Genomic DNA, 12,202 nt, shown 5'->3' on the forward strand with positions numbered 1-12,202 from the left:
TGTTCTGAAACATTGAAGACCAGCTTGGGTAAATACAAAGAATATGTAGATGACCTTTCTAGGAAAAGTCTGTAGCTAATGAGGAAAGAGATTCGTTTGCTGACAACTTGGAGCAGGAAATTAAGGTGAAGTCTTGACAAGCAAATTCTTTCCATTGAGAAACGATAAGCTTTGTGAAGCTGAGACTCCATTTGTGTGTATGCATGCTTTCCAAGATTGCCTTGTGTGAAAACTGGAGGTTTGATCTTGGAATGTTCCAAAGAGACAGTGTTATTGTGAAAGTGAAAAAATGTTTTCATTCCATTTTTTTTTTTTTTTTTTAAGGTGAAAGAATAGAAGGGAAGTTTTTATAGTCACAGGGGGGTATGGGATGAAAGGGAATTAGCACTTGGAGGATTTGACTTACTGACTGTCTTAATTGGATCGTCATCCTCTTCTGAGCTGGTTGGTTCACACTGACTTTCTGTGAAGCTTAGCTGTGCTATTTTTACTTTATGCCAGATTTATGCCTGATGCTTTGCCTCTAGAAATCAAACAGAGCTCCAATCTTAACAATATCAGCATTTTCTTGATATGTAATTCTAATTTTCCATATTTGAGAGTTGCAGTAATTGAAATCCCGTAGCTTTTCTCCTTTAGGAAGGTTTTATTTTAAGGAAGGTTTTATTCTCAGGCAATGGAAATAAAACCTGCTGAGCACTTCTTTTTTCCCAACCGACTGATTAAAAGGAGTTAGAATGCGAAGGTATTTGACAAAAGCAAGTAAGAATGCTGCTGTTCTGTTAACTTATGTGAAAGACTTAAGCATGGAGAGTAATGGTAACATTCACTTCAGATGCATGTATTTCAGATTAACTAGTTCTGTACAGAAGTTAAAACGTGTGAATATGCATTTCATTATTTTAATTATTTATTACGTTTTATGTTCTGTTGATACACACTTCTCAAATAATGACTTTTAATCTTGCTTGAAGAAACAATTACTTGTGAGAGTAAAATGGTAAAATGAGAGTAAACAAGAGCTATGATACTTGTGTTTACAAAATGTTTCTGTGCTCTAATGATCCTATTGATCTGTTTAGAGCTTGATTTTTGTATACATAAATGTGTGAAGACTGAACTGTTAGTTTATCTCTGAAATAGGGTTAACATGTATTTATGGTGTCAAAGGAACCATATCTTTTGACTTATTGTTGCTTTTTTATCATGTGATGTGTTGGGTGTGTATATGCGCAGTGTTAACCTCTAAGATCCTTTTTGTTTTATGTTGCTTGTAAGTAAACTGTAAGAAAACTATTTTATGGTTCTGGCGTAACTCCAGGGACGCCACTGCGTTTTGCTTTGCTTTGGAATTGCTGAACTTTTAGCAGTAGGTGCTGTAATTTAATTACTCTTGGCATTCAGTTATGAAAGAATTGTCTTGCTGTGATTTTCTGTTAGGTAAGCGTGGTCCAAGACTCAGTAAATATATCAGGACAGTCTAACACAAACACTTTGAAGGTACCTGAATGTCGACTAGCAGAAGATTTAGGGAATCTCTGGGAAACAACAAGATTTACAGATTGCAGTTTTTATGTAGGAGGACAAGAATTCAAAGCACATAAATCCGTCCTTGCAGGTACTTTCTACTTTTGTATTGCTATTACTTTGTTACTAAAATTGCAGAAAGCTTAAAAACTGGTTATATTTAACAAATACCTCTCTTGTTCTAGCACGATCTCCAGTTTTTAATGCAATGTTTGAACATGAAATGGAAGAAAGCAAAAAGGTAAGCCTTACTGAAAACTTTGCACGTAAATACTTGTACAGTGTGACAAAGGGATAACTTGCTGAATGTTTCAGGTGTTGCTAACAGGAAGGTGAGTACTGTTTGGTGGTGCATGATTGGAGGGGTTACTCCTGCAGTCTTCTGTGCATGAGTTCTGTGAGTTTCTGAGTTTCTTTGTGTAGAAAGGACATATAGGGCTGGCTGTGGAAAGGTTCTGGTAGACTTTGTTCAGTCAAATATTTATATTTGCTCTAGACAGCATTTTAATTTGTTATCTAACACTTTAGCTGCTAATGCAATTGATCTTGTCTTTCCCTTTTTGCTTAAGCTTCTACTCCTATATAAGTCAGTTGATTTGATTAGTATGATATAGCAAAATGTTAAAGTTCTATATGGTCATTAGGACAGAAAGGACCAACAGGTAAGTTATAATTCACATTAAGCTTTGTGGCAGTAAAGTGCTTTTCATTCAGATTCCTTGCAAGCTCTTGACCTGTATAAGTGTTTTGGATAGATAGGTATTAAGTTAGTAGAGAGTTGCCTCTGCTTTTATGGATATCTAAAAAGGGTTGGTTATAGGCAGAAAGTATGAAGAGGCAAGGAGATGATCAGCTTGCTAAAGGATCATAATGGATGATCATCATTTAATTTTGCAGGCTGCCATAGTAGCACTTGTGTCTATGAATCCATCAAGTGCAGTACAGCTGTGTGGCATTTTTTCCTTCTTGCAGTTTCCCAGTGTGAAAACTTTCTCGGGCAGAATTGGAATATAGGAAGCACTTGCTTGGAGTTCTTGATTTAAAGAAATTCAGATGCGTCCCACCTTCAGTAGTGTGCTTTGCTGAGTAGCTTTATATCCATTCTTCTCCTTTACCAGAACCGCGTGGAAATAAATGATGTAGACCCTGAAGTTTTTAAAGAAATGATGAGATTCATTTACACAGGAAAAGCACCAAACCTTGAAAAAATGGCTGACAATTTGTTGGCAGCTGCAGACAAAGTAAGTAACTATAACCCCTATGGTCCCAAAATTGATGTTAGTTTGTGGAACATTCTTCTTCAAATAAATAAATAAACCTTCCTTCAGTTTGATCTATGTTTCAATTTTTGAAATGCCATCAGAAAGTTCTCATCTGAAATAGAGAAAGATGGGAAGAACAAAGTTCTTTATCAGTAGAATTTGTCAGTAAGTCTGTCTTGACTCAAAAGCATTCCAGACTTTAAATGAATGGTAAAAACAATACACTGTAATTAATTAGTGTGTCTTCCTTGCTCTTCTTTTACCAAACTGAAGGAAAACAAACTCTTCAATAAGTTACTTCTTGTTTATTTTTAATAAAAGTTCTTTTAATGATGTCTAACCCAAAGTCTTACCATTTGAAGACTCAAATGCAGCATATTGAATTTCCTGTTGCTTCTTAAGCTTGAGAGACACTTCAGTAGTTTCATGGCTGGGCTTGTCTTAAACTGTCTTTTGAACTAACAGTAAAAAGAAGAAATTCAAGGAATAATTAGTGTAGTTTTTTCTTTTATCAGTATGCACTGGAACGGCTGAAGGTCATGTGTGAGGAAGCACTCTGTAGTAACCTCTCGGTAGAAAATGTTGCTGACATTCTTATCCTCGCAGATTTGCACAGCGCTGAACAGTTAAAAGCACAAGCAATAGACTTTATTAACAGGCAAGTGATATTTATGAGAATCTAAATATATTTTCACTTACCCTTTGAATGCCTTCTCAATATTCGTACGTATTCTGTCTTACAGGTGCAGTGTTCTTAGACAACTTGGGTGTAAAGATGGGAAAAACTGGAATAGCAAGTAAGTTTCCCTGCTTCCTGATGTTCTGTACAAACACTGCTACATAGACCGCAGATCTTAAGAACTGTTACTTCATTTCCACACTACTGAGGCCTGTCACTCACTGTAAGTAAAATAGGATTTGGCAGATAATACCACAGTTCTGATTGTGACTTCCCTTATAGATGATACGGGGAGTTAACTGCCCTCTGGTGCGAGCTTATAACAACAGATTGATAGGTTTCAGTCCCTTTCCTGGGAAGTATCAGTGCTGTGAGAAAAGTGGCATCAGCCCTTAGTAAAGGAAATTTTTTTCTCTGTTAACCAGGTTTTTGCCTGGAGCATTGGCAGCGCTGATGTGATTTCAAGACTTGCTTAGGTCAGTCTGAGCCCATACCACTACCGAGAACAGAAAGGCAATTTCTCTTTGTGCCTCTGGCAACATATTTGTTGCTACAAACCTGCCCATGTGCCAGTTCTCGTACTTTTGAGGCCACACAACCAGTCATGTACTTAGATCTGACTGATTCTCCAAGTGCTCATACCTGCACTAAGCATCAGTTGAGAATATGTCCCTCATACTGTAGGACTGATTGCAGTGTGTACTTAAAGCAGTTCAAGTAAATCATGGAAGAGAAGACAGCCAGCTTCACAGTGAATAGTGGTAAGCAGAAATGTAGTAAAAGGACAGCAGGGTTTTACTTCTTGCTGTCAGAATCTGAAGAACAGTTAAAGAACTTGTGCTATATATACCAGGTACCTTAATAGTGTTTTCCCTGAAGAACTTGGTTTTCACATGTGTCATGAATGAGCACGATGTGGAAAAGGAGAATGGTATGGTAGAAGGGAAATCATGACATACTAAGTAGGAAAACTAATAAAACTCTGCAATCAATGTGGACTAGTCGATGTGTTATTTTTCCTGTGATTTGGAACTCACTTTAGTCTTGGGTAATTGCTAGTAAAGATGCCGGCTATCTTTATTTCCCTGATGTATTGCGGATGATTTAACAGAAGTAGTTTGAGAGGACCTGGCTTAACTGACTGAGAACCGAGGAGTCCAGACTTTGGTGTTATTGCTCAGTGCGCTTACCACTGTTGAATTCCAGCAGAAGATTAAAGGCTGGCATTAGAAATCCCCAAAACATTTTCTTTTTGAGAGAATATACAGATCAGTAGAGATCAGCTGCTAACTTTATGCCTGACAGTTTCCCAAGACAATATGAAGATTCTTATGGAAATGCAGCAGTGGAAATCTGGGATCAGTGGCTAAGCTGTTTGTTCCAAACTACAAATTTATCCTGTGTCCATGTGCCACGTGTCTCAGCCAGCAGAGTATTCTTCGTTTGCAGAGTAAATGTTATGGTTTTGCTTTATATTATTTCATAGCAATATTGCACTGAGTTTTTACGTAACTAATATAAATACGCTGAGAAAATACATTATTATTTCATGGATGTCAGTATGGTGCTTGCTGAAATCTGTTGTTAAAAAGTGGCAGTGGCTGCTGAAAGCTATTCCGAATGCAGCCTTAGATCTTGTACTGAAAAGAGTTGAATATCCCCTGGTATCTGTCATTCACTGGTACTCAGACTGCAGTCTCTAACTGAAGGGTTCTGCTGTCACCCAGCTAATCTTTCTTCATGACTTTCTCTAGTACACAAACTACTCATTTTTGCTGCTGTTCCAGCTGATACATCTTGTCATCTTTCCTCCTTCCCCACACTGAGTGTATGCTTGTATGTAATGAGATTCTCGCATCTTCCCCTGGTTTTCTTTTCTCAGCAAGGTATTTTTATTGGTTTTTTAGTTATCTTCTTAACATTTTTATTGCTTTTCACGTGTGATTTAAAGGTGGTTACGTTACTCTGTGCTCTGTATTGGACACAGTTCCCTACCTGAGGTCTGCCTAGTGTTGACTAGAGCAGGATGAGTAGCCTGTGTACTACACACTGTTACTGGGATACCCAAATTTGGTTCTGCTTCCCAGCAGTGTTGTTACTGCTACTCATCATGTTTGTCTTGTAATGTGTGGCTGCTCTTCCGCTGTAATCCCGCTCTGCCTGCTCTTCCCCACCATGTGTTTGTGCGTTTGATTTGTATAAGTGTGTGACTGTTCTCAATACTTTTGTTTTCAGCCAAGCAACAGACATAATGGAGACAGCAGGCTGGAAGTCCATGATCCACTCCCACCCTCACTTAGTAGCAGAGGCCTTTCGCGCACTTGCGTCTGCACAGTGCCCACAGTTTGGCATTCCACGCAAACGGCTAAAACAGTCCTGAAATCTTCCATGAACTTAAAGAAATTGAATTGACTCTACTCCTCCATGTCCAGAGGTGTTTTCACAAACCATAATGAGAGTTTTTGTTATCCTTGTCCGCAAAACAGAAGCTGAAAAAGCCAGTTGTTTGCTTTTCAGATGGATAATTTATGGTTTAATCCTCAGCTTTAAATTAGACTGATTACTCTAATTCACTGAAAGGCCTTAAATTATCTTCAATGACTCTAGTCCATATAGTCTAATGTATCTTGATTTTTTTATTATTATTATTTTTTAATGTGCCTTGTCTTTTTGACTAGGCTCTGCAGGATTGCACTAGCTCCATAATGCAGTAAAGTTGATAACTGAAGATTAATTTTTTGAAAGGGATCTTCCATTATTTTCAGAAGAAAAAAGGAAAAAAAAAAAGATTATTATAGTTTGGTCCTGTGCTAACTGGAAGGTTTGAACTAGCCTCTCACTGAAAGCGCTTGAACCGGAGGCACAAATGCACCCTAGACAAGTGCTGTGTATGGGGAGAGCCTGTTGACCTCCAGCGAGTACCCACAGGCTATTTATGGCAATATACTGCTTTGAACATAATTTATTTTTCATTGTGGGGGCAAATATGCAATGGTTTGGCCCGAAAATGTATTTTCATTACAGTTTGTAATGCTTATTGTGTGTGTGTCAAAGCTGTCCGAACGGTGAAAAGAAACACAGAATATGAACCTCTTGCTTGTGTTTCTTTGTGGTCCATCGCTAGTTTACATTTAATCCAGAACTGAACGAGAGGTGAAGAGTTCAATGTGAAAAGAGACAAGTTTTGTATATGGAAAAAATATATATCCCACATGTACGGTTACATAGCAAAGTAAAGAACGCATAGGATGACCAAATGTAAATTGAAGAAAATGGGCCAAATGGATTCTTAATATGCACTTTTAAGGTGTAACTTTTGTATGTTGTGTGGTACATATATATTTTGCTTTTGATGAATCAATGAGGTACAGGTAATTGTGGCTTAACTTTTTAGATACGTTTTCAGATGCCCACAGCCACATGGGATTTAGTTTTGTTAGAAGAGAAAGGCATGCCTTTTTAAGACTCGTTTGAAGGTGACTATTGCAAGCTTTCATATTTAAGTGACAGAATACTTTCGCTTATTTGAAAGAGGTATGTGGAAGGCAAAATTGCAGAGGAGAGGCTTTCACCATCTCAACACATGCACAGCTTCTCTTAGCACCTGGGAAGCTCCATATGCATCAGGAAGACACTTTCCATGGAATGTCAGATGTATCAGCAAGCAGCGACTTGCTCAGTCTTGCATTTCAGTTATTGTATAGCATGGTGGATGGTATTGAAACTCTGCATAATGTGAAAAGGATGAAACGTTTATTAAATGCTTCTCATGGGCCAGTTCTTTATTCCATGAACCTTAGCTTTAATACCAGTGTCCTCGGTGTTTGATAGCTTTGTTTACAATTGAGAGGACAAGTTTGCAGTAGTGCACACACAAAAATGTTTCCTGAGTTATTACATTGAGTTTACTGTAATAGTGATGTGTTGCATTTCTTCTTTGGGAAGACTTGGGTATTAGCAATGGGGATTGGGAGGAGATCTCACCTAATTTATGATCATGTTTGGATAAAGGCTTTACTTTGCCTGTTTGAAAACAAAAAATATATGCAGGGAACAGAGAGGAGGAGTTGTTGACTGTCTGACGGTCTTTTCTCCATCCTCATTTCATTGAGGTTCTTCTGAATTGTGCTAAATGAAGTTTTTAGAGGAAAGAATGTCTACTTTTATAGTCTGGCAAAGGCAAATTGGACAAAAAAAAAACCCGCTCATGCTCACCCTAATTTCTTAACAAAATAATCTCTAAACATGCATTCTTTTTCTTACCTTCCATCTAAATCTTTTACGATAATTAAAGAATAAAACCAGAAACTTTTAATAGCACGTAAGGCATCAAATTATATATTTACAGAGATTTAAATCAATTTTTAAATATTTATCTAAAATGAGATCTCAGAAGCATTTTTCACAATGAGATGTGAAGGTAATTGTTCCCTCCAAAGCAGTGCTGCTTTTGCTGCACTGTGCAATGTGTGCGGACACATTATGCCCTCAAACCCACCACTGATAAAACTTGCAGCCCTAACGAACTGAGTGACTTGAATATTCAGTACTGCAATCATTGTGCAGTTCGGCTCGTTCTAAAGTAACAACGTGCAGTAATCTAATGGAAAGCTTAAGGATTTTACAAAGACCCTTTTTTCAGAAGCTTAATAGCACACTTGTACCAAAAAATGTCAGCCACTGTGCTGCAATATCACCTACAGAGTGAAGCGTCCACTTTTCAAGTTAGGCAGCGTATACCGTACATGATGCCAACAGGAGAGAAAACAGACCACGTAATCTGATTGGATTTGGGTTTATTTATTAGGTATGTTTTGATGTTTGGTCAGCTCTTAAGAAAAAAGGTAAATCAGTTGCTGTATTCTTGAGTGCACTAAAAATCACCTCTTCTGTTCTTTGAACACATGCGGTGTTTTGTCTTATTGAAACGGGATAGCTGTTAATTGCAACCCTCTCCTTTGGATTCAGCAGCTTGTTTTCATCCCCTACAACTCAAACACTTGCCCTTTAAAGCATCAGTTGTCAGTTCTGAGTGCAGCAGGTAGAAAACTACATCATACGATGGACAGATTGGGGGTTGGTTTTTCTTTTTCAGGATGGAATTTTAGGATTTTTTTCTTAGTTTTGTATACAGATTAGGAATATATTGTATGAAGGTGCCACGTTTTGGCTTGCCAACACTACTCCCTTGGATATATGTGAACCACCGCTTGCATACTTTTCTGGGGAGAACCCTGCATGTGTGTGTCCTGTGTGTGTGTGCGTGTGTGTATGTATGACTGTGCGGTGTTTTTTGTCAAGAATGACTTTCTAAATATAAGGACTCAATTTGCTGTTAAAATGCTATTATGTATTATATATATATATATAAATATATATATATTTGTTTTCCATTTGAACCTCTCCTAAGGAGATGCTTTGGGTGGAAGAGGCTTCAATAAACAGTCCTCCTTTTCTAGTCCATTTACTGCATGCAGAAGTGTAAACACATCGTGCCTTTTTAGGAAGCCGTTGCAATGAAGGGAAGATTTAACAGGAAACCAAGTCTTTTTAAAAGGTATTATTTCAAGGTGAAGGAGAACGTTTGGAACACAGTAGAGACTTGAGGCAGAAGTTACAGATCATGCTTTGAGCTCTGTTGCACGTTGACTGCTGCTTTTGCAGTTAAGTTTCGCTGCAAGAGTTGTGAAATAACAGATACAAGTTGAATAATGGTCTGTTTTGTGGAAGCGTGAAAACATTTGCTGTTACAACCTGAGTGTGTGTCAAAATCACAGACACTAAGTTAGTTTTATAAGTCACTCTTACTCTGATGTTTTTCTCAACAATGGGTGTTTAATACGGCATTCACCTTTCTGCAGGTCAGTAGGAGACCTATGTGGAGATTATTCCTTTTAAATCCTCATGGAAAGGCTTCTCCCTTGGGGGAGAATAAAGTGATGTGCAGTGTTTGAAACTGTGTTTCGTAAGGCAGTGAATTGCAGATGTGAGGTGTTGCTGCCTGAAATGTTGAGTTAGGCTGAATTTTACAACTGGTTGGTAAAATACCTTGATATCTTTTTATTTTGACAAGTGGAATGTTCTTTATCTGATGTTGGTATCTCCTGTAGTGCAGAGCTTAGCTCGTTAGCTAGCAAGTCACTGACTTAATTTCATAACTTGGCTTCTGCTTACAGTAAATGGACTATGTTTGTAAAGGGAATTCACTATTTCAAGTGTTTTGCAAGGAACTTCACTGTATTTGTAACCTGTTTTTTGAAGGCTTAAGATAAATGAGTCCTATTTTAGAAATCAAGCCAGTGAAATGACTTGGACCTGTTTTGGGGTGGAAATGATTAAGAGAATTCAGACGTGTAAACAGTCGTATCGAACCATCCAGCCTTTTTTATCAGCTGATGTTAATGGTGAAATACTTTTTGTACCTTGTTGCTGAAAATATTTTTGCGTTTCAGCACATCAAGTTACAATAAAGTTGTTACTTATACAGAACGTGTCTGTGTGGCTTGTATTTTTTTCCCCTCTACTGTCTGTATTTACGATGGGCTTCCTAACTTTCTGTCCTTTCAGAAAGCTGCTTTACCAGTGCTGTGTATGGGGCTGGTGTAAAATGTACTGCTGTCCTTCTGGATGCCTTTGGGTAGGCTCCTATAGCTCTGGAATCCAATCATTATTTTTCTGTGTTGACACTTCAGAGTATCTGAGAGCTTTCTGTAGTTCATAACTTGCTGACCTAAGCAATGGCTGCCTTTGTGTGGGCTCCCACATCCGATGCTCAGTGTGAGGGAGAGTTGATGCTATGAATGTGAGGCTCGTGGCTTCTGAGAGGATGACTTGCCTTACCTACAGTCCCTCTTTCTATCCATGAACACAGGTTTGCAGTGACCACATGCACTGCCACGCACTTCCCGTTTATGTGGGTGAGGTGGTTTGTAAGAATGATCTATGTGGATGGGTCACGGGTTGTCATCCACGTAGATATATTTAATAAAGTATGTAGAACTGTTAGTATGCAGCTCTGCATGTGTGAATTTGGAAACACTGGACTGAAGATGAAATCAAGGTAGGTTCCCTTTTGTACAGCGATTCAAGCCATTGGAATGAATGCAGTTATCTGCCTTGTGTGGCTATTGCAAGAGTGTTGCACAGTTGGTAATTGCAGCTCTTCCCAAGATGATTTGGGTAACCAATATGGCTACAGGGATGGCTTGAGCATCTCTGTGTAGAATGTCTCTTCTGTGTGTAGGTTCTCATGTATGTGGTTGCATGCTGTCCTGGCTATTCAGTAACTCCTTAATTTTACCTTAAGACATCCAGATTTATTCAATGCTCTTACCTGTTTGACTTACTTAAGCTTAATGAGTGCCGTATGTTTTGTATGGAAGAATAAAACCCTGCGACATTTGTGTTCCACATTTCAGGTGGCTTAAGTTAAAATGAGGAGTTAAACAACAGCACTGCACACTTCACTACAGATTTTACCATCCATATTTGAGCAAATTACGTTAAAGATAAAACTACTTCTGTTATGCGTGAAGGAGCTTAATACTGATAATAGAGGCTACAATTACTGTTAAAGCTGTAGCATTTTTGAGTGATGTTTCTGCTAATTTGGCTCAGTTTCCCCTCAAGTAGTAGATCTCTACTTCCATCATCTTTCTTGAGGGTTCCTCCTTGTTCTCTCAGAGAAAGCTGGAAGAAATTCACATGTGGAAGCCGAATGAAGAACTGCAGATCTCTAATGGGAGGCTTTTTTCTACTTTAGAACTGCAGCACCCAGGCAAAGCAAAGGGGGGGGAAAAAGCAGCTGTGAGGATTCGTGAGTGCTTTTGAATAGAGGCGTCAGTCCTGCGGTTGCCAAATAATGGGTATTTTAAGTTGTAGGTGAAGTTGATGCTTTAAGCGTAAAACTGGGTTTCTAATAAGTATAAATGACAAATGAGGTTATAATTCCATGCTTGGGGAAAAATAATTATGAAGAGTTTGCTTGGCCTTGGCTTGTAGAACAGTGAGTTAAGGTTGCTCTGAGTTCATTTAAACTATATTGGAGCAGACTTCTAGCAGCAGGAATGTGTGGTGGCCACCCTGTAAAGCACAGAGGCTGCTGTTGCTGCTTTGAAGGCGTTACCCGACACTCACATCTGTGCTGCGTTCTTACCAGAGTTTGGAGCATAACAGTATTTCTATGCAGACACTGTAGTTTAATGAGGGGCACGGATATGATGAGAGTAAAGCTGCACTCTGCCTAACTGAGGCGTGTTTCATTTTTTAGCAGTGATGGTCGTGTAGAAAACAAGCTGCAGACTTTGTGCTGCTCATCAGAAGGGAGGCAATTTGTGCTGAATTTCAAGCACTTACAGTTGTGACTTCCCACGTTGCTGGCTGCAGAGTCGGCCGAGCCATTTCTGCTAGCAAAGGTAGATTATGGAGAGAATGCTAAACATTCTAATAGCATGACTTCTTAAAGCATAGCAGTTTTAATTGCAAGCTAACGTACTTCAGCCTTAATTACCAAGTAAACTCTTGAGTTTTTCTTCTTTTTGAGTTAATTTGTGAACTGTAAAATTAATGTTATGTATTATGTATGTGTAGTTTTCTGAACCAGCTGTGTTAGGTTGATCAGGCCTTGAAATGTTGAAACGAACCTCCTGCCTGCTAGAGAAGCACAGAGCTGAAGTGTTGGCCTGCTCTGCTCAGCAAGGACTGAAGCTCGGCAGGGTCCATGTGCCACCCCGAA

At 38.7% G+C, this 12,202-nt stretch overlaps 1 protein-coding gene across 2 annotated transcripts in view; it reads left to right on the forward strand.

Annotated features, from left to right (window-relative positions):
- Window positions 1-9,957, forward strand: part of SPOPL (speckle type BTB/POZ protein like) — a 28,188-nt gene extending 18,231 nt beyond the window's left edge. The window contains exons 6-11 of one of the 2 annotated variants that reach the window (XR_001556660.2): window positions 1,441-1,618; window positions 1,713-1,768; window positions 2,646-2,768; window positions 3,305-3,447; window positions 3,533-3,691; window positions 5,704-9,957. Coding sequence is in view for 1 of the 2 variants with exons in the window: in XM_015869112.2 (XP_015724598.1) it covers window positions 1,441-1,618; window positions 1,713-1,768; window positions 2,646-2,768; window positions 3,305-3,447; window positions 3,533-3,586; window positions 5,704-5,848 (699 nt within the window). In the remaining variant the exon portion in view is untranslated. The remainder of the gene's footprint in view (window positions 1-1,440; window positions 1,619-1,712; window positions 1,769-2,645; window positions 2,769-3,304; window positions 3,448-3,532; window positions 3,692-5,703) is intronic. The other variant, XM_015869112.2, reaches the window with a different exon arrangement.
- The last annotated feature ends 2,245 nt before the right edge of the window (window positions 9,958-12,202 follow it).

Source organism: Coturnix japonica, chromosome 7 (assembly GCF_001577835.2).
Source record: "Coturnix japonica isolate 7356 chromosome 7, Coturnix japonica 2.1, whole genome shotgun sequence".
Taxonomy (NCBI): domain Eukaryota; kingdom Metazoa; phylum Chordata; class Aves; order Galliformes; family Phasianidae; genus Coturnix; species Coturnix japonica.